This window comes from Trachurus trachurus (genome assembly GCF_905171665.1).
Source record: "Trachurus trachurus genome assembly, chromosome: 12".
Classification (NCBI taxonomy): Eukaryota; Metazoa; Chordata; class Actinopteri; order Carangiformes; family Carangidae; genus Trachurus; species Trachurus trachurus.
Window position 1 is genome coordinate 20483510 of NC_139908.1, and position 20285 is coordinate 20503794.

The 20285-nt window shown below is 39.2% G+C and overlaps 2 protein-coding genes across 5 annotated transcripts in view; one reads left to right on the top strand and one right to left on the bottom strand.

Moving 5' to 3' along the window:
* Nucleotides 1–3014: 3014 nt before the first annotated feature.
* Nucleotides 3015–10992, bottom strand: rassf6 (Ras association domain family member 6). Of its 4 annotated transcripts, none has more exons than XM_083984180.1 (11): nucleotides 10901–10992; nucleotides 7837–7910; nucleotides 6822–6895; nucleotides 6427–6587; nucleotides 5688–5782; nucleotides 5052–5251; nucleotides 4858–4959; nucleotides 4707–4758; nucleotides 4495–4613; nucleotides 3719–3816; nucleotides 3015–3410 (listed from the first exon to the last, which is right to left on the bottom strand). In XM_083984180.1, the coding sequence occupies exons 2-11, from the start codon at nucleotides 7853–7855 to the stop codon at nucleotides 3335–3337; spliced, it is 996 nt and encodes a 331-aa protein (XP_083840306.1). In that variant the 5' UTR covers nucleotides 7856–7910; nucleotides 10901–10992; the 3' UTR covers nucleotides 3015–3334. The 4 variants fall into 4 exon arrangements, with proteins under 4 accessions (XP_083840306.1, XP_083840305.1, XP_083840308.1 ...); XM_083984179.1 differs by having other exon boundaries at nucleotides 6822–6900; XM_083984182.1 differs by having other exon boundaries at nucleotides 7837–7913; nucleotides 10901–10947.
* Nucleotides 10993–17446: 6454 nt separating this feature from the next.
* Nucleotides 17447–20285, top strand: part of musk (muscle, skeletal, receptor tyrosine kinase) — a 28777-nt gene continuing 25938 nt past the window's right edge. Inside the window, exon 1 of the mRNA XM_083983140.1 lies at nucleotides 17447–17692. Coding sequence (XP_083839266.1) covers nucleotides 17611–17692 — 82 coding nt within the window. The 5' untranslated portion in view covers nucleotides 17447–17610. The remainder of the gene's footprint in view (nucleotides 17693–20285) is intronic.

Consider the following 20285-nt stretch of genomic DNA (forward strand, 5'->3'; position numbering starts at 1 on the left):
ACTGCTAAACAGTCTTATTGTAAAGACAATAAATTGACTCCTGGACAAACATTTTAAAGAGAGGATCAACTCCACGAGGAAACACCCTGAACCTTCTCAGGTGGCAAACGAGGCAGAATAACTGTCAGATAATGAGCTCCAGATGTTAAAAAGACAATTGTATATTCATTAGAAAACACTGGTGCTGAATTAGAGACAAGCTGCTCATCTTAGCTGAAGTCATTTGACTCACATTTTGGTACAATTACAAAAGACCTGTATTAATCCTATGCAAAAACACACACCAAGTGTAAACAGGTCATAATACAACAGTTTACACCCAAAGGTTTCAAATGTCCTCGAACTGGAAATACTGTCTGATGGAAACTGAGCAAGTGGGAGTTGTATATTTAGATGTAATCTTTTAAGGTCTTTTTTTTTATTATATCTTTTTAGTTAATTATAAACAAGGTATACAGTAAAGTGTATATTTTTTAGGAAAATGTGTTACAATTAACACATTTCTTTTATTTAGATTTTTTTCTTTAAAGAAACAAAAGTCCTGTCAGAGAAGTGAACAAAGCTGACAAAAAGTCATTTGTTATCTGTTAAAATCAAAATCAGTGTATAAAAACAGACACTGGATTTTCTTTTGAGACGACAGGGCTCCCCTCTTTTCAACCGCTACAAAATGATAATAAATGCCCCGTCACTGAAGTACACTTTCCATCTCTTAAAGGCATAATGCTCTGGTTTGGACTCTTGGTTCTGCATCATGGAAACTCGGTCCATCAGTAAAACTTCCAGTTACCATTTATTCTCATTTAGTCCTTCTTCATCATGTCAGAGGAAAATTAGACTCAGTGCTGGGTAATATGAGGCTGTGTCTGGTGGGCTGGCAAAGGATTATAAAGTCTTCGCCACTAAACAGCTTGGCAGAACAGCTCGCTCTACATTGCACTGTTATTTAACTATTAGGGCGACAGTGTTTTCCACTTGTAAGCAGTTTCATGTTTCAAACACACACACACAGACAGGGAACTTTAAGCTTCTTTAACCCCTTAACAGTTACTCTACAGCTTTATTCATCCTTAACCCTTTGATGCACAACATATGCACACCCCCTCTAACGCGCAACATGGGTCTAAAATGACCCGCATTCATTTTCCATGTGAATTCATGCTGGGTGAGTGTTTCTTTGTGGTATCTTTTAAAATCAATATATTTTATGGTTGAATCCTCCAAGTATCATTTGAATATCTTGTTTTTAATTAGTACAGGGTGTTATTTCTATTTTTACTTTCTTATTTTATGAACAAACAGACAAAAAGTCTCAGAGAGTGGACCAGTTAGCTAGCTAGCAGTTGACATTTCTACATTCTACTGTATTAGTTAACTACAGTAGAACATGTCACCAGCTAGCTAGCTAGGTAGCTGTTGACATGTTCTAGCTGGTGTCTACAATAGAATATTATTCTATTGTAGACACCAGCTAGAACATGTCATCATGTTAACAGTTAGCTAACTTGCTAATATTAAGGTATTTCCCTTTATGACAAGTAATGTAGCTACTTATTCAAGGTAACTAAAACCTTATCAATTATGCACAGTTATCTTTAATGAGTCATCAAATGTTTCTTTAGGTAAATTGGAATAATTGTAAAACAAGTAAATATGATTATATGTGCTTAAAAAAGAATATTTACTGAAGAAAATGATAAATACTGTGCTGTGATTTCAAAGATATAACATTGAAATAGCCTACTCAGATAGAATAAACTATGGCTAGCTGTTGACCACAGTAGAATATGTCAACAGAGCTATTAATGGGGAAAAAAGACAAGTAATGACTAGTCATTATTGTAATCAAGGAAACAATGGTCTGTTGTTGGTATAGATAGTGAGGGAATGCTAAAATTAAAGTATTCTTGCTATACTTGTTTTTTCAACTGGTCCACTCACTGAGACATGTTTGTTCATTTTTGTTCACAAGTAAGAAATTAAAAATGGAAATAATGACCCCACTAATAAAAAACAAGATATTAAATAATACTTGGAACATTCAATCATAAAATAGATAGATTTCAAAAGTTACAGCAAAGAAACTATCACTCAGCATGAAATCACATTGGAAATGAATGTGGGTCATTTTAGACCCATGTTGCGCATTAGAGGGGTAGTGATACAAAATGTGTTTTTATTAAAAAAGTGAAAAAGTAAAAAATAAAATAATGATGTATTATGATCAAAAACAAGTTAATTGAGGAATACCTGGAATTCTATATGATTAAATAAATTTTTCGCAAAGATATAGCACCAAAAAACTCACTCGGGTCACTTTAGACCCATGTTGTGCATCAAAGGGTTAATTAGCTTCAAGGTTTAGAAATCATTTCATTGCAATATCTGACAGACTAGTTCCAACTTGTCACTCAAGCTTTATATCAGGTTTGTTTTGATTGATACTCCATTAGATCAAATTACAATGTTCTGGATGTCTCATTGACAATATTAGACATTTCCCAACTGTTCAGCCTGTCAGGTTTTGGTGTCTTTGGAACAAATTTTGGCTGCACAAGCGGAGCAAGGAAATGACCAGTCCAAAAATCTCTCATTGAGGTTCTGCTGCTGTCTCAGAGACAAAGTGGATTTGGCCAAATTAACTTTAATGAGCTTCTTGGTCAACATCAGAGAACAGAGAGCTGGTTGGTGTAGTCAAACACCCTCAAGAGGGCGCAGGCAGGATAAAAAACAGAGACAGACAACGTATGTATTGATGGCTAATAAATATGTACTTTAAAATTACACATTAGTTTTTGTTTTATTGATTGAAACTTGCTCCAATCCCCTGTATTGTAAAGGAATAAGTCTGTTTTGGTGGCCTTTGTTTTTACCACACTTCATCTGAGTCATCAATGATATTGTATAATTATCTTTAATGATGTCATATCAATATCATTGTTTATACAAGTAGATTAATGACTTCTGGAAAGTTTCAGTGGAACGCTCCTGACTCGAAAACAGAAGTAGTCATGCTGGTCCCACAACTTACATTTATTGCTGAACACAGAACACTTATTTACACTTATTTACAATGGCATTGCACAGTTTTATCCTGTATATATTGAACAGTTCAGAAAATCATGTAGTGAATATAAAATATCTGACTGTATTTGTAACCTTATGATCTGAAGAAGCATGTATTTTTGTTTTTCTGTAGTTGGTTTGTCATGTGAGGCGTTTCCCAAAATACTCAACTTTGTGTTTCCCATTTGAATATTTTCCATGATATGTAAATACAAAAAGTTCTCCATGGCAGCTCTTGCTGTGATGAGTCAGTCAGTCATATCACCTGTCAGACACTGGTCTCAATGTGAGGTGACATCTTACAGCTCAGCATATGGGACAGGAGCCTGTGCTGGTGGTGGTACCTGGATACACACACACAAACACACACACATACACATACATATTGAGTAAGCAGCAAATCAACAGGATCATTTGACATATTGGCTCCATCATCTGGTCTGGAAATGTTACTACAAAGATTCTGTATTAAATACATGTCTGTGCACATCTGTTCGACAGATGTGTAGGAGAATATAATCATGCAAAACAAGGCAGTGGCGTTTCATCATGACTCTCTAAGATTCATTTCTCTTTGAAATGAAGGGTGAAACCAACTAAACCGACAGCATCCTCTATCTAAGAATTCAAGTATATGAGGTGGGACACTTACTTGCTAATGACCCTCTGTATTTCTCTGTTCTCCTCCTCTTTGAGTTTCAGTAGAACCTGCTCCAGGAGTGGGAGCTCCAGGTTCAGATACTGGGCTACCTGACAGACAGAGACAAGACAAAGTCGGCTTCATTTGGGTGCGTTCACACTGGACCTTTTGTTTTTGTCGCTGGCGACAAGTTTACATAAACTGTAACAACAGGGTGATATTCAGATTGTGGAAAAGAACGTTTGGAGCGAAATAGCAGGTGTTACACCTTGGGACATTTGTGTTTGCATTCATAAATAAATAAATGTAAATGTGATGTTATCTGTTGCAACAGTGACTCTGTGATGATATGTTAACACAAAAGGAAGCTGATTTAACACATGCATTGACTCCACAGAACACATCCAAGTTAGTATTTTCTTGCCACACTCTTACAAGCTGTTTACATCTCTAAAAGTAAATTATGAAAAGATGTTTAAGTCTATTCAATTATACAGTAAGACTACTTCATATTTACAGTATGTGACCACAGAGTTTGAGAAAGGCTTTAACTAATTCCAGCAAATTGTGGCTTGTGCACAAGAAAAATGTCCCAGTGATTTTGAGGGATTTACTTCAAAGCCTGACAAAACTAAAGCTGTATCAGATCATCTGGATGTAATGCCTTTATCAAAGTTAATATATTGCCAGTAGTAGGTCTGGATATGATTGATACATCACTGAGTGTCTGGACTGTTATTCTATGTCAGCCCCTTGGAAGACGTAAGGCCGTAACGTCTGGCACTCACATCGATGCTGACTTCCTGTTCGTCCATATCCATCAGAAAGATCCTCATGATGTCATCAGAGGGCCCCTGCAGTATGCGCTCCCACAGTGGCTGGTCTCTGTTACTGAGCTTCCTTTTCTCTGGACAAAACACACAACATCAGTGTTGCATTTTGTTTTTTTCTGACTTTGGCTAATGATTTCATTCCCTGCCTAACTCGAGACAAACCATACCTCCGCTCTGGTGAACACAGTACAGAGCAAACTCCTGGGGGTCGTTCTCTATCTGCAGGATGAAGAACATATTAAATCTGTTACTGATTGTTATGCTTGTTATACAACTCTGTGATTTCTCACTGTTTGGTGTGAATGCAGAAAATCTCACCTTGAACTTGCATAGTAACTGTTCAATGACCTGGTTTGTTGTCATCCCGCTGGAGATACGAACTTTAGTCGGAGTACCGAAGGATGGTGTGAAGATAGACGTCTGGAGGAAACAAATACTAACTGGTGAGCTGTGGTGCTTAAGGTCAATTAATTGTATGGAAAGTTTGAATATAATGATAAAAGAGAGTCTACCTTATAGTTATAGAAGTGTCCATTGATAGAAAAGCGATGTTGTCTTTCTTTCTCTCTTTGTGCCGCCGACTTCGCCCTACCCCTCCTCCTCTTGACCAATGAGGCGTCGCTCATACAGCGAAACAGGTTTGACTCCGCCTCCAGCTCGGGGTTCTTCTGCCTCACAGGACGCAGGGTGGTGCTCTCATAAATAACAGGACCTTTGGAGCGATATCATAATAGCGATATCAAGAATGAGGTGAGATCACAATTCATGTATTAACTTTATATCAGGATTTTATAAATTACTCTCTTGGGACTATCTAGATAAATCAAGATCCAAGAGTGTTTATTGTGTTTATTTGCACAGTAGGAAACATGTTTCCATGACAATGAAATTCTTTCTTTGGTGTCCACATCAAAAATGCCAGCATAAGAGATATATAAAACTAAGTATAAAAATAGAAAGACAATTAAAGAGCAACAATATACTACTACTACTACTACTACTACTAATAATAATAATAATAATAATAATACTACAAAAAAACCTAAATGCTAAACACGGATGGAAGTTGTTTCAATGTGATGCAAAAGAGAGAACTCTTAGGAAACTGTGAGAATACTATGGAGATATGAAAGGAAAATAAAAACAACCTGGTGGATGATTGTTGACCGCTGTTTCCTGTGGTGTCTCAGACATCTCATCGATCTGGTGAAGATCAACATATTCTCCCCACCGCGTCATACCCCTGCAAAGAGAAACCAGAGAATCACTCAGCAACATGGAGTAATTAAGCATAACATACAAATATCATTAGTGATAGAAGAGTGATTCACTCAGGTGTTGTTCTGTTTTAAAAGCAATGGAAAAATACACTGCATGATCATCTGTGGCACTTGAGGATCTTCTCTTGCTCAAGTAGCAGTTAGTGGTTACTCACATGTGAGCATGAGCCTTCTATACACGAAACAAGTGGTTACTAAACCGCTGTGTCTGTCTCAAGCTCATACTTAAGTTAATGTCTGACAAGGTAAAGGAAACACAAAAATATCCATCGTTTATTGACCAATTCTGTAGCAATGAAATAACAAAACGATAAAAAAAAAAGCTGCTGCACCATCAACCTACAATACATTACCCATCATTAAATAGTTACACTGTCACTACTTTAGTCTAAATGAAATGTAAAATTACACCCAGACAGGTGTGCAATTCTTTAATGCTGAAATGGTGCAGCAAAAAAAGAGGCTAAGTGTATATGAATAAAATTAAAACAAAACAGATTCATCTTCAGATGTTTGTGTTGCTCAATTCAGACACACTCTCTTCCCACATTATGAGCTGTGTTTTTATTTTGTAATGACGCAAAAAAAAAAAAAAGCTGGAACCAACCTCTTGTCCTCCAGTGGGCTGACTGGACTGGTGGGGTCAGGTGAGACCAGAGGAGCAAAGGGAAGCATCTGTTTGTCGTCCTGTATTTTCAGCCTGATTGGTCTCCTCACTCCCCAGGAGATGTTCAGGAAGCCCTCCACCACCACCTCTCCCTCACCTCCCTGTTACACACACAGATGCATACACACCTGTATGCTGTATGAGTATAATCATACATTCACTCAGAACACCACGCTATGACCAAGATTAATACAGTAACTGGTTAATGTCTAGATTAGACAGATGTTTACATTACAATTCAATTCAATTCAATTCAATTCAATAACCAGGCAAACTGGAAGAAAATATGAATTCATGTAAAACTACATGGAAATGTAAACATCTTTAAACCCCACCTGAGAGTAACTGAGGTGCAGCTGAGTCTGGTCCTTCAGGAAACAGTTGTAGGTGTTCAACAATGAGATAAACACTGCTCTAAAATGAACACAACAGCAATGAATGACAAAATACAGAACAGCTGCAAAAAACTGTGATGTTTCTGTAGGCATACTTGTATTCCAGCTATGGTTGAGTTGCAATTGAATAAGCAAAATTTAAATGACAATTCAGTTTCCTTTTTTCTTTTTCTTTTAGTAAAATCCAGGTCTGTAGGTCTGCTAGTTCTGCTAGCATAAACACTCTGCACTCGTAACACTCAGCCATTGCAGCATTTAAAATACAAGAGGTTATAAAAGCAATACAAACGAGATAGCTGCTTTCCATTGCTGGATAAAGGAATTAGATTTGAAGCCAAAATTGTCTTGTATTGTTTTCTCTCAATAGGTAAGCTATTAATGCTAACTAACTATACTAACTTACAAATGGCCCATAGGTTACAAAATAATTATTTTTAACTTATTTTCATTCCAGTTCCATGCCACATCATATTTCTACAGAAGATCAATGCTTGTATCATATAAACACACTTTTAAAAATTGCAAAGCTGCTCCTAAACATCTTCCATAAAAAATCTGTGTCTAGCTGCGGTTGCTTGTCACGTTACAGACGTCTATGGGTTGTTAGTGGTTCCAGTGGAGTGATTGCCCTTCTAAACTGCACGTGTGGTTGAAGTTAAAGGCCATTATGAGGTAAAAATATCCAGCGTTTTACAAGATTGTGGAACACTGGACCAAACTATTTATAAAGTAGTCCCAACTAGCTCCACCTCAATCATAATATCCTGTATGGTCATGTGTCTGCAGAAGAATTATACTTTTATTTTCAACTGCAAACACATTAATAATGCTAATACTTTTGCTTCTGCTTAATATTTATTTAAATGCAGGATTATTTAAAAACATTTTTTTTTAGATATTCATTACGGAACTCCTGTAGGCTTATTGGTATTTTTCTGAGTTCCAGCAGACCCACCTAGAGAGTGTCCTCCCATCTCCTGCCTGGATCACTGGGAGCAGAGCTGCTTCATCCATCTCTGGTTGTATCAGCTACTGAGGAGAACAACAACAGAATGTAAATGCACGATACAAAGTAAAAGTAATCTCAAGCTTTAGACCAGCAGACAAAAGAGTGAAGGTTGTCGACTTGTTGAATTGTAGTTCAGTTTGTGTGCTGCTGCTGCTGCATGGGCTCCTAAATAAAGACACCTGACAACAACACAACACAACAACATTGTGTCAACCTGGAGGAAAGGAATGCCGCCGTGCTCGTACAGCCACCACGGTGTCACTCCCTGCTAAAAATAAACCATATAATTAGAGTCTTACCTTCTCTAACATTGCAAATCAGAGCTCTCCTCCCGATTTCTCAGTCTTTGTCTCTGCCTCTTTCTTCTGCCTGGGCTTTAAATATATCTTTCCAGCCTCTCGTCCTGTCTCTCTCTGAAGTTTTTGTGTTATATTTATCCCGCTCTTGCCTCTCTCTCTCTCTCCCTCTCTCTCTTTGCAGTGCCTTTGCTCTTTCACTTTCTTTTTTTTGTGTGCTTGCCTTAAAGAGATGTAATAACAGTACTCCACCCAGTAACCAGTGATGACAGTGTAGACCCGGCCATCTGTTTATTCTTCGGTCAGAAACACTGAAGCCTGTGCCTGCAAACAGAGATTGTAGGAATTTCCACGTGGCCTCTCTCTCTTTTGTCAGATTTCTCTCTTTTCTCTTTTTCTTCTGTTCTTTTTGAATTGCTCTAAATGACACAGCAGACTAAAAAGCAGGCTCTTTGTCTCTCTCCTTTCCCCCTCTCTCTCTCTCTCTCTCTGTCTCAGCCTGTTTGCCGGTATAAGAAATATCTCAGGTATTCAGCAGCTGTCATCCTAGCAGCCATAGCACTCCCTGTTCTGACTGACAGCTCACTCTCGCACAGGGGGGATGAACCTTTTTACACCAGCGAGAACAACATTTAAAGGTGCAGGATGCAGCCTTTCATGCAGTGCTCAGAGGAAAATGTAAGAAATCCCACATTATTCATCTGAAATAAATATGGCTGTATTTATATCTGTCAAAAAGCACACTCATTTCCATACATGTGATAGTATTTTTCACACACAGAAAAAGTCTAAACCAATATGTGAATTTAGCACATGAGATGAAATATCACGTGTGATGTCCCATATATCACATATATAAAACATATTATTATTATTATTATGGACATACAAAATGTATTTAAATTAAAATAGTTGATATTACACAGAATACATAAGAAAGGGCAAAGGCATACCCACATTATAGCTGGAATTAACATGACTAGAGGTGAACGGTTATGGCAAATAGGATGAAGCAATATATGAAAACACCTAGAGAAAGAACAAGCTAATTGACTGAAAGGAGCAGCGGGAAGGAAGCAGCAGAAGGAAAGCAGGATTATCCAATAACTTCTACATGTACAGAATTTCTAATGTGTCTGAAAAACACTTTAATCTTTCAGCCACAGTGCTCAGCTGCCGTGTTCTGCTGCTTTGGAGCTGTTCACTTACTAAATCCTGGTTGTAGCCTACACAGTGACTCCCAGGTGTGCATCTGCGAGGGTGAATAGACATTGCATGCAGCATTGCGGGTGTACTCTAATATAATAAGGGTTTGATGAACACTTCAAAGGAATGTATTATTATTATGCTGTTTTTATGTGAAGTCCATAAGTGCATGTTTTTTCTCATTTCTGTGTGTAACTTGACAAACCAATGTGAGAACTTGACTCTGTCTTTGTCAAGCCTCAACAAGTAGGTTTAAGGTGCCCTGCAGCATCACACTTGCGAGTACATGTACATATATAATTTACAGATATGGCATGTTAAAAGCCAAAGTGATTTCCTACTGATATACACCCTCCATAGAAATTACAACACCTCCTTACTTCAATCACTCCCCCCTATTCAATGAGCCACAATGGACTGTTCCACTTCACTTCTGCTGAGGTATTTTAAAGTTTTCTTGCAGCAGTATCCTCATCTGCTGAGACAAGTGGAAACATTAATGAATCAAAAAAACCCAACTGGTGGCAGAGATGAATAAGTTCTAAGTCACGTCTTTGTGCTTCGTTCGTATTACCAAAAAAAAACATTTCTTGGATGACAGAAAGATGGAAAGACACTGGTCCCAAACGCAATGAGCAATACAGCTCAACAGAAGGCTGAGGAAGACTCTAGAGTCATTTAGATAAAAGCCATTGCATGCCTGTGAGAGTAATTCAATGCCACATTCAGAGAGGAACTATATGGGAATCAATCAAAGTCATAACACTACACTCACATTGAGGGTGCAATGTGCATACACAGTGGAATACAAGCTTTTTATTGTCAGCTGTGCGCCAGAAAACCATAGCCAGCGGGAAAACCGCCAAGGTATATGATGACACACCCAGTTTCTCCATTTGCTGCCTTCCTGTTTGTCACCCGCCTCTTTTTCTCTTTCTCCCTCACTCCACTCCTTTTAGTTCTGTCTTTCTTTCTCCACACTGGCCAATAATGTCACTCCTTCTCAAACACACACACACACAGATCTGACCTGGTTATGAAATGTCAGTGCCCCCTGTGGAAAACTTTGCCCCTCTGCACCTAGGTTTTTGTGAGCCCTGTTAAATCTGAATAAAAACCATTTGATATAACACATTTACAAAGTAAAAGCAGTTACAGATCCCTTATTTTGTCATTTCAGTTACAATACTTACTCAACCATGCACATAAACTGTAATGTCATTGTCAATCTGTGGATGTATTGGTTCTGGTTTGGGACATTGATGCTTTTCTCATGTTGTTGACAAAGAAAACTAAACTTGCTTGACGTTTATATTCATTCACAGGATGTATGCCAATCTGATGTTTTTCAGTGTTGAATGTGAAATTAAAAAACAATTCTGACGCTTTTAAAGACAGTTTTGTCTGAATGTATTCATAAATTGTCAATTTGTTAGTAGATAACCAGGGCGCCGCGCTCCTAAACACACTTGAATCCAAAAATGAAACTATAATCACATGAGTCCTACCTGACCAGTCGGTCTGTCAGTCTTCTGAAAAATAAAGCTGGTTCAATCCATGTTGGCCGTCTTGTACCTTGTTCGTATGTGTGTTTGTGTAGGTGTGTGTGTTCATAGGTCCAGAGTACAGTGCGTGTGGTGGGAGGTGAACATGGAGCGGCTGGTTAATTATTGCAGGACACGTTGAGACAGAGTTGAGAGGGAGGGGCTGACTGATACCTGATATGACTCGCTTGCTTTGTGTGTGAATGACAGAGAGGGAGAGTCGTTCAACCACAATAAAACCTTTCCACCAAAAACAATGCAAAGAAGAAATCTTTGTTTACTTTGTGATGCCCAACTACATTAGGCCTACATCATAGTGGCCATCGTGAGCTGTGCCAGCTGTAACTGTGAGGCCACTGGTAGCAGCCAGACCAAGCAGACGATGGCTGCATGTTCATGTAATTGAATAAAGAGAATAGTAAATCAGGAAAGCTGCCTGAATACAGGCAATAAGATCAGCTTTATTTTTTATGCAGTGATTCACAGAGCTGCTTCTCTAATCATGAAGGAGAACAAACTACAGGTATCGTTAGAAACAGGTCATTGCAAAACCTCCATACAAGATGTTCAATAATAGTGCTTATACTAATAATGCTAATACTACAGCTAATAGAAGATTTTCTATGTAGTAGGCTAATAGAAATTCTCATAGATGCATGATTCATTGAGCCTACTCCTGATCACATTGTTCTGAGTGTATTGTTCTTTGATATCACATCATAGGCCTACTGTACAGAATCTGTCTTGTCTGTTCAATTACCCTTAAAGTTAACTACATTTTCAGGACATTGCAACTTCAATCTGCAATGTCCTTAATCATGATCAAATCCTACAGTAGCTAAGACATGCATGGTACTAGCAGCCCGCAATCCTCTGTTAGGTAAGCTACCCCTGCAGGTCAGTGTTTGTCTCTCATAAATAGCCTAGCCTACTCTCATAAATCTGAGTGATGACGTAAAATGACAAATGAAACAAAATTGTCCTCTGTGTGTCATCCCTCATCAACCAAGTGGCACGACCTGCCTTAAAGCAGAAGTGAGTGATATATTTGTGTTAATATAAGTCTTAAATAGTTATATCTTCCGACAGCAATCACTTACATAGAGTGTTTGGACTGAAACACGGGTCTGTCAGTCACTCTGCTCTGCTCTGAGCCGAGGAGAAAACATTTATCGTATCCTACAGTTTTTATCCAATGAGGAGAGAGAACGGCATGCAGGGCTGTGTGTGCAGCCAAGGAACGCCGTGAATGTGGTGACGTAGCGACGAGGACTGTTATGGTGCGTTCAAGGAAACTCGTATTTTTCCGACCGTGAAGTGGTACCAGTTCGATCTGGTACGAGTTCACGGGTCAGAAGTTACGAGTGGCCGTTATAGTGACTTTCACCGGTAAAACAGGTCGGAAAAACACGAGTGGGTTGCCTGGAACGCTACAAAGTCGTAAGTTGTGACTTGAAGCTGTAATTTACGATTTCAAAAGCCTGCCTGGAACGCAGCATTAGCGAAAACGACCGGATCACTCACTTCTGCTTTAAGAAGCGTGTGATCATAATCAGCAGGTCAGAGTGTGTGCGATCACAAATATTATACTACTGTGGATAACATGTTAATGGGAAAATAGTCGAGAAAAAAAAAAAAAAAGTAAAATAATATGTTTGTCTGTGTAGTTGAATGTTTTGTCCATAAATATGTGTCTAAATCAAGTGAGTCATGATACAGGTAGGTGGGTTGTGTTTCACAGGGACTTCACATAAATGTATGGGAGAAAGGGGTCAAATCAGTGAAGTAGGCCTAGTTGATAAACTGCAGGAGTCTCTGAATTCTGGCAGGTGTGGCACTGGCCTGAAGTTGCCACGGTAACTGGACGGGCTACCATGAAGATAGACAGATAAGACAGCATGTAGGTTAGAGGTCTTCATCCAACGTACCTGACAATGGAGTCACCAATACCCAGTGCAGGGGGTATGGCGGACTGTGTGAAGCCCACCCAGGTAATGCATCGCAGCACAGTCTGGACGAGGAGGTCGCGGTTCGAGAGAATTTGCTTTCCAGTGTGAATTGCAGGCATTCAGGCACCGTCAAAAGCTGTCAGCTGCGTTTCCCGGAGAGCCGTCTGATATCCTAGTTCAGGTCAGCAATCTTTTTCTCTTTCAGAAGCAGTGTGCTCTCGTTGTTGGACAAAGTTAATCAATCGCTCTGAGTTGTGCTAAAGCAATTGGCTATCTTAAATGCTAAGCTAAAAACGAAACTCGGCTATGCTAGCCGCGCAGGTTCAACCTACTTTCAAAGCTGTAAAATCCAGTTGTCTGAGGAGTTAGGACTTGTTTTGATTTTTTTTAAATGTAAATTGTCACTTGAATACTGGAGAAGACATTTTCAGACAAATACTAGGTTCAAGGAAAATCTGCTGCCCACACTAAAAGAGAACTGCAATGTGCTCAGTTACTTTCAGCTTCAGTCTATTAGGCTAAGTTATTATTATCAGACAGTCTGATAGAGGTTTGTATGATCATAGTGCAGCCTGGTGTTGCTTTAAGGTGATGAGATGAAAATAAAAGGACAATGAGCAGTCACATTAGGATGGACCCTCAAAATAAGAGGGAAACATTGTGAAACTGATATCAGATAAATCTTTGCCAATCAAATGCACAAGCACAGCTGCTCTCTGCTGCCTCAAATATACATCAGAAATGGATCTGACCGGTTCTCGGTATGCTCAAGTTACTATTCAGACAACATCAATGCTGGACTTTCTGCTTGCTTGTGTAGTTGCTTGTAATGTAGCCTACATTGGGCAGCAGCCTAGGGCATTTAACTGCATCATGATGCATGGAAATCTGGGACTGCAACCCAGGCAGTAACCTAACCAAAATTGTAAATGAAAAAAAAAAGTACAAATTCCCATTTTCAGTTTTTAAAATGCATAAGGTATTAAATACAGTAAGTACATTTGCCTTCAAAGATGTTTGCTCAGTTTTGTATAATCCTGAGGATCAGTCACTGTCTACAGCAGTAGAGGGAGCCAGAGTAACGTTACCAGTACAACTGTTGTCCAGGATCATTCTGCTGTCAGTTGTATAAAAGTTGTACAAACTTGTGTAATGTTAAGTTTTTCTTTTTCTTTTCTTTTGCTCTGATATTGGCTTTTTGGATATACTCGATATATTTCATCAGCCTATTGAAATATGCAAAAAAAAAAGTAACAAACAACAACAAAAAACCCGATCTATTCTTTTTTTCTCTTATTCAGTGTGAAAGCAGCTGTGTGACAGCTCTACCCAGTGTTGTACAGCCTCATCAATGACAAAAGAGCTGGAGTCACACTGGAACTGGACTACCATGCTGTGAGGTCTGCTAACATGAAGCTTGAGAGAGATGTGAGTCTCACATAACTGTAGAGTAAGTTATAAGAAGAGACAAAAAGTAATTGGACATTTACCTGCTTTGGCATGAGATATAACAAAACACATACCACCACTTGTGCCAACATCAACATCAAATGTGATGTTTTTGAGCACACAACTTAATTTTGAATGTTGTTAGGGCAATGTATGGTGCTGGTCCCTTCAGCAGCCTGAGCTCCTCTGGCAGATCCAAAGCTATGAGAGATCGGGCCTCTGCAGTCCTTTATCATTAAAGTTCTTATTATTATTTTCATAGAGAACATAAATTTAAGTGTCTTTATGACACGATAATAAATGTCTGATTTACTGTTTTCTCTTTATTCCCTCACAGGGACAAAAATGTGGGTAGCAGAGCAGCTACAGTGGAATAAATCTGGCTTCAGTTTCTCAGTGTGGGAACTTCAGCAGAATCAAACAATGTCATAGATGTAGTGCAGTTGTTCTCTGTACAGTTCTGCCCCAAAGCAGGAGTTTAATGTCTCATTTACAGATGTTTGTCCTTGTCTGAGCTCAAACACACGCAGGAAAAATACAGATGAAAAGCTCAAAAAGTCCACCTTTTTTTTTTTAAATGGTAGAGCAGGCAAGAGTGTGTATGGACTTTCAGAAGTCAGAAGGCAGGGACACCAGTTGAAAACACTAAGGAAACTGAGAAAAGTCCAAAATAAAACATACAGGAGGCAGTTTGCAAGGGGAAGTGGAGCAGTATACTGTACTAAAGAGGATGAGGGATCAGGTGAGAAGGTGGCTGTTATGTTAAGGGGAGTCATTTGACCAGAAAGGTGGAAGGTGTTGTGGTTCTGGTTCCTGTAGGTCAGGTGGGTGCAGCAGGGTTTGAAATAATAAAACAGCAGTGACAGCAGCAGCTGTGACATCACAAAGTTACACAAGTCCTAAAACAGGCTGTGTGCATTTGTCTGTGGACTGATGTTTTAATACTTTCAGTATCAATGCAGGGGGTAGACCTTCAGTTCAAAGTGAGCGTGTGACCACAGTGAGATTATAAACTTTATGGCTGTACCAACCAAATTTCTTATCACAACCAATGTGTGTCAGGATTGGTCCTATAAACACTGTGACATTGACAGAGCATATGCACAACTGCTCTCTGCTGCCCCATGGTAACAATACAGCAGAAATGGACATTCTTAGCACATTTTAAGACCAGCACAGTTGTGGGTCTATTTGTTACTTAGACAACATGGGTGCTGCACTTCTCTCTGGAGCTGCACTAACAACAGGCTGCAGCCAGGTGGTGGTATTTAGCTACATGCATACAGTACAACTATGTTGGTTTGGGACTGAAACCCAGGCAGTATCCAATTTTCAAATGAAAAAAAACAGAAGCATGAATTCTTATTTTCAGTTCTTATAAAGTATTGAATAAGTACATTTGCCTTCAAACACATGTGCTAAGTTTCGTATAGTGTTCCTATCCTGTGGTTTAGTTACTGTCTGCAGCAGCAGAGGGAGCCAGAGTACCAGTACAAAAGTTGTCCAGGATAATTCTGCTGAGTCAGTTGTCTTTGGCAAAGAACTAAATGGTAAACGGCAAATAGACTTACATTTATATAGCACTTTTCTAGTCTTTAGGGCCACTCAAAGTGCTTCACATACACCGAACATACATCAGGGGCAATTATGGGAACAGTATCTTGCCCGTGGATACTTTGACATGTGGACTGGAGGAGCCAGGGATTTGATGTTCTAAAGTTTTCTTTTGCTTTGGTATTGGCTTCTTGGGTGTGCTTGATATATTTTCATAAACCTGATGCTTTTATTTGAAAAAAAAAGATGAAAAAAAATCTACTTTTTTCCCCCTGCCATTCAGTGCCAGTGAACCTTTGTGACAGCACTATGTAGTGGTGTACAGTCTCGTCATTTACAGAACAGCTGAAGTCATTCACTGGAGCTGGGTTACTTTCTGTGTACCATACACACTTCTACTTCAACTTTGACATGAAGCTTAGTAGAGATGTGAGCCATTTACAAATGTATAAGAGGAGATAACGAAGTCATTGGGCTAGAACCTCTAATCTTTTTGGTCACAAGATAAAACAAAACACATAACATAACTTATGCTAACGTCACCAACACATGTGATGTTGTTGTCCATGAGCACACAAATGTTGTTAAGGTGACAGTTAAACCTCCTTAACAACCAAACAAGACTGAGATGACAGTTTCACCTTTACAACAATGTAACAGGTTGACTGTGTCTGCTGGAGGAGCACAATAGTCGAGCGACTGCATCCAAAGCAGAATGGATAAGGAGTAAATGAAGTGAAATGCCATTCCTTTCCTAAAATAAAACAGGACATACAGGCTAGCAGGCAACAGGTGGACACAAAGGCTGTGTGTGTATGTGTGTGTGTCTGTGTGTGTATGAGTGTGTATATGTGTATGTGTGTGTCAAAAATAAAACGGTGAATACCTGTTAAGTAGTGAGTTGGGATATTCCTGTCAGTAAATTTCTTTGAAGACATATATACCTACCTAGATGAACATTACATGCTGTAAATCTACCACTGATGTTTATGATGTAAATTTGGATACAAGATGATACAATTGCGTATATTGTGATCTACTGTATTTGTATTGTATTTTCCTGATAGTACAATATCCCAATGTTGCTCTTTATGTGACTTTTTTGTGTTTCTGCAGATCTAATGATTGTTTCTTTCTAACCCTACTTTGTTTATTATGGTGTTGGTCTGGAATCTGGACACAAACTGGACTGTGGACGTCTGAAACATAAAACAAACATTATGTTAATGAGGATTTGAACTGCATATTGTAAGATAAAGGAATATATAATCTTCTATCTTCTAATTTGTCTCTGTAGTGACCTCAGTGACACAAATGGGACTTATCTGAACTGACATGTCTCTAAAACTCTGAATTTTGAAAGTAGTCTGTCCTGAAGTTGAACTTATAAACAACAGACTGTGAATGTGTGTCTCTCTCTCTAGCACTGGAGCCTTTGGAGCTTAGAGTGCAGCTACAAAACCTGAGTGACTGTACACGGGGACAGCTACCAGCTGCCACTGTCCATCACAAAATGAATACACATGCACACACACTCACATACACAGAGTGACTGAGCTGGTCCCTGTTGAGCACAGAGCTCATGGCCGTCCCTGGCTGAGTCACATGCAATGAAATAACACCAAGGAGGTTTTTTTTTCTTTACCTTTTACCATGGGAATCTAACCATTACCCTCTTTTCTGTCAGAAAGCTTTGTCCAGGCGAATCTATTAAGAGCCAGTATGAAGACTGTGGAACCCACTTCAGTTGTACAGACCCTCCTTCTGTTGGTTCAGGTCACATCAAGCTATGGCATACAGAGAGGTAAGTGAGGTTTTCATTTTTCACTTTTTAAAAGTGTATTTCTTTTCAGCATAATAACATGTCAAAAGTGTTGCACTGTACATTTTCAAAACCTGTTTACAATACAGGCCTTTTGCGTGATCTTCCTTCTGACTGTGTGCCTGTGTGAGATGAGCTCTCAGGGCTACACATCAACTCTGTCAACAATGGCGTGTGTGAGGAGAAGAGAAGAGAAATATCACAGGAAGCATCCTTTATTCTTACAAAGGTCTTTGAACCTTTGTAAACACTTTTCCTATAGCGAGGTGACTGAGCAGGTTGACTTCCCTCAGTCATGAGTAGCGCTGAGATCACCTGTTTTCCACTACATCCTGCGGGGAAAAGGAGAAGGTGTTTATAGGCCTACATAGTGTAAATGTGACTAAATCTATATCCTTCCTACACACTGTGCATATCCTCTCCACAGGCTGTCGTAAAGGTGATTGGAGACTACCTATTCACCTTGTTGCTATTTCTTTTACTAATATCTTTTCCATATGATTGGGACACCTTCACGCCAAACTCTGCTGGGAACAATATGACATCATAACCTGTTCTGTAAAGCTTGCACCATATGACACTCATACCTGTATTTTTCAGTCACTTTAGTCAACTTTAATGTTTGTAATGAACTTTTATCTCTGACCTGCAGTAAATTCAGGCGTGGCTTCATGATCAGTTCAGGGAATATGAGGCGTACCATATCAAATGCTGTCACAATTCTATCAGCTCAAGTACAGGCCTGCAGAGCTGACATACAATACATGTTTTATGAGTATAGAAATACAGTATAGGATGGGCATTGGCTTGAAGAAGCAGGTGGTGTAGATACTGTCACATTCTGCCTGGGTTGGGTACCGTGAGCGATAGACTCAGCTGGCACAGTGGAGGGCTGGATTTGGCACATGACCTGTGCTTTGCGTATTATGCCAGTGATTACAAGGCTGCAGTGAATGGGTGGCATCTTTCTTGTCAGTACAAATCACTGACAACATCTTGTCAGCAACCATTTGTAGATATAAAAGTGAGAAGCATAATTTACCTGCCAATAATTCAGTGTCACGGACGGGGAATTCTACAAAAAGAGACCACTGATCTTCGATTTTATGTCTCAACATGTCTACCAGTGCAAATCTTTACCCACAGTAATTTGCCTCAGTACTTGAACATTAAAGTGTTGCAAACTTGCTACATGTTACAGTTAAAACTGTAACGGCAATGGACCTCAGTCTTCAGCTTCTCCCTCTGCCTTCAGTTTATATGCTGCGCTATAGGCTAAACACATCCAGGTTCCTGGATGGTGGTTAATCCATCAAAGTCAGTGACTTTTAGCCTTATCCACACGAAAACGGAGCTTCACCCAAAACGAATGTTCATTTTGAAAAAAATCTCACTAGAAACATCTGCATACGGATCCACTGAAAACGACTGAAAACGTGTGTGGCGCTGTAACGCTGCCACACATAAACACCAACAATAGAGAAGAAGATGGATACAGTAGTTCCCCCACTCTGTTCAAACTCCCAAAAATATAAGCAGAGTGTGCTGTTCTGAGCCGCAAATATTTTAAAACTTTAATCTTTGTAATTAACTTATGTATTTGTCTTTTTACTGCAGTAAGTTCAGACACGGCTCCAGGATCAGATCTAGTCATGTGAAACAGATGTAAAATGCTGGCAAGCACATTACTGACACAATTGTATTCAGGGTTTGAGTCAAGTCGTGTCAATGTGTGCTTTTATCTTACTGTATATTGTTATTGGTGTTATTGGAGTGGATCAGTTGAGCAAAGTTGAAATAGATGACACAAAAGATGATTCATCTTCATGGTTGTCTGCTGGGCTGGAATTTATTAGCTTTGTTTGATATTCGGGTGAGCAGACATAAAATGGATATTGATCTTTATTAATCTTTCTCTTTGAAGGTCTTTAAATCACAATGGTCTTATGGATGTGACAGCTTTTAAGTTTGAAACTTTCAAGCTTTTAGACGACATGAACCAAAATGACATGATCCAACATCTCAGTTACTGTAGACAACATAACCATTTAGAATTAATATCTTCTCTTTGGGAATTACACACAATAAGTTAACCAGGCATCCCTTAAGCCAGCCATTGTACTATTTTTCTTATCAGGATAAATGGATACCACATAAAGACAGTGCCGTGTAAAGGCTTTCTCTGTGAACTTAAAGAATGGCTCCTTTGCTGACATCAGATCCAATGACATGCCACAAAAACAATACCAGTTCTGTGTTTGTTCTTGTTTGACCACACTGTCCAGAGTCCAAAACTGTATCTGCTCTGCATGACAGCGTCAGAGAAACAGGGAGAGCAAAAGAGGCAACACTGTTCACTCTGCCTCTTCCAGGCGCCAACAGCTGATAGGCGGCATGATACAGCGGGTCGCGGAGCCTGCCTGTCACTCACTTAGTTACTCAGTTACTTTTTGGGGAAAGTAACTAGTAGCTATAACTAATTACTTTTTACAAGTAACATGCCCAACACTGGCTGCAGCCACTGGTTAGTGAGCACAACCCTGAGGTACTACACTACCATGTGGTTCTGTGTTGT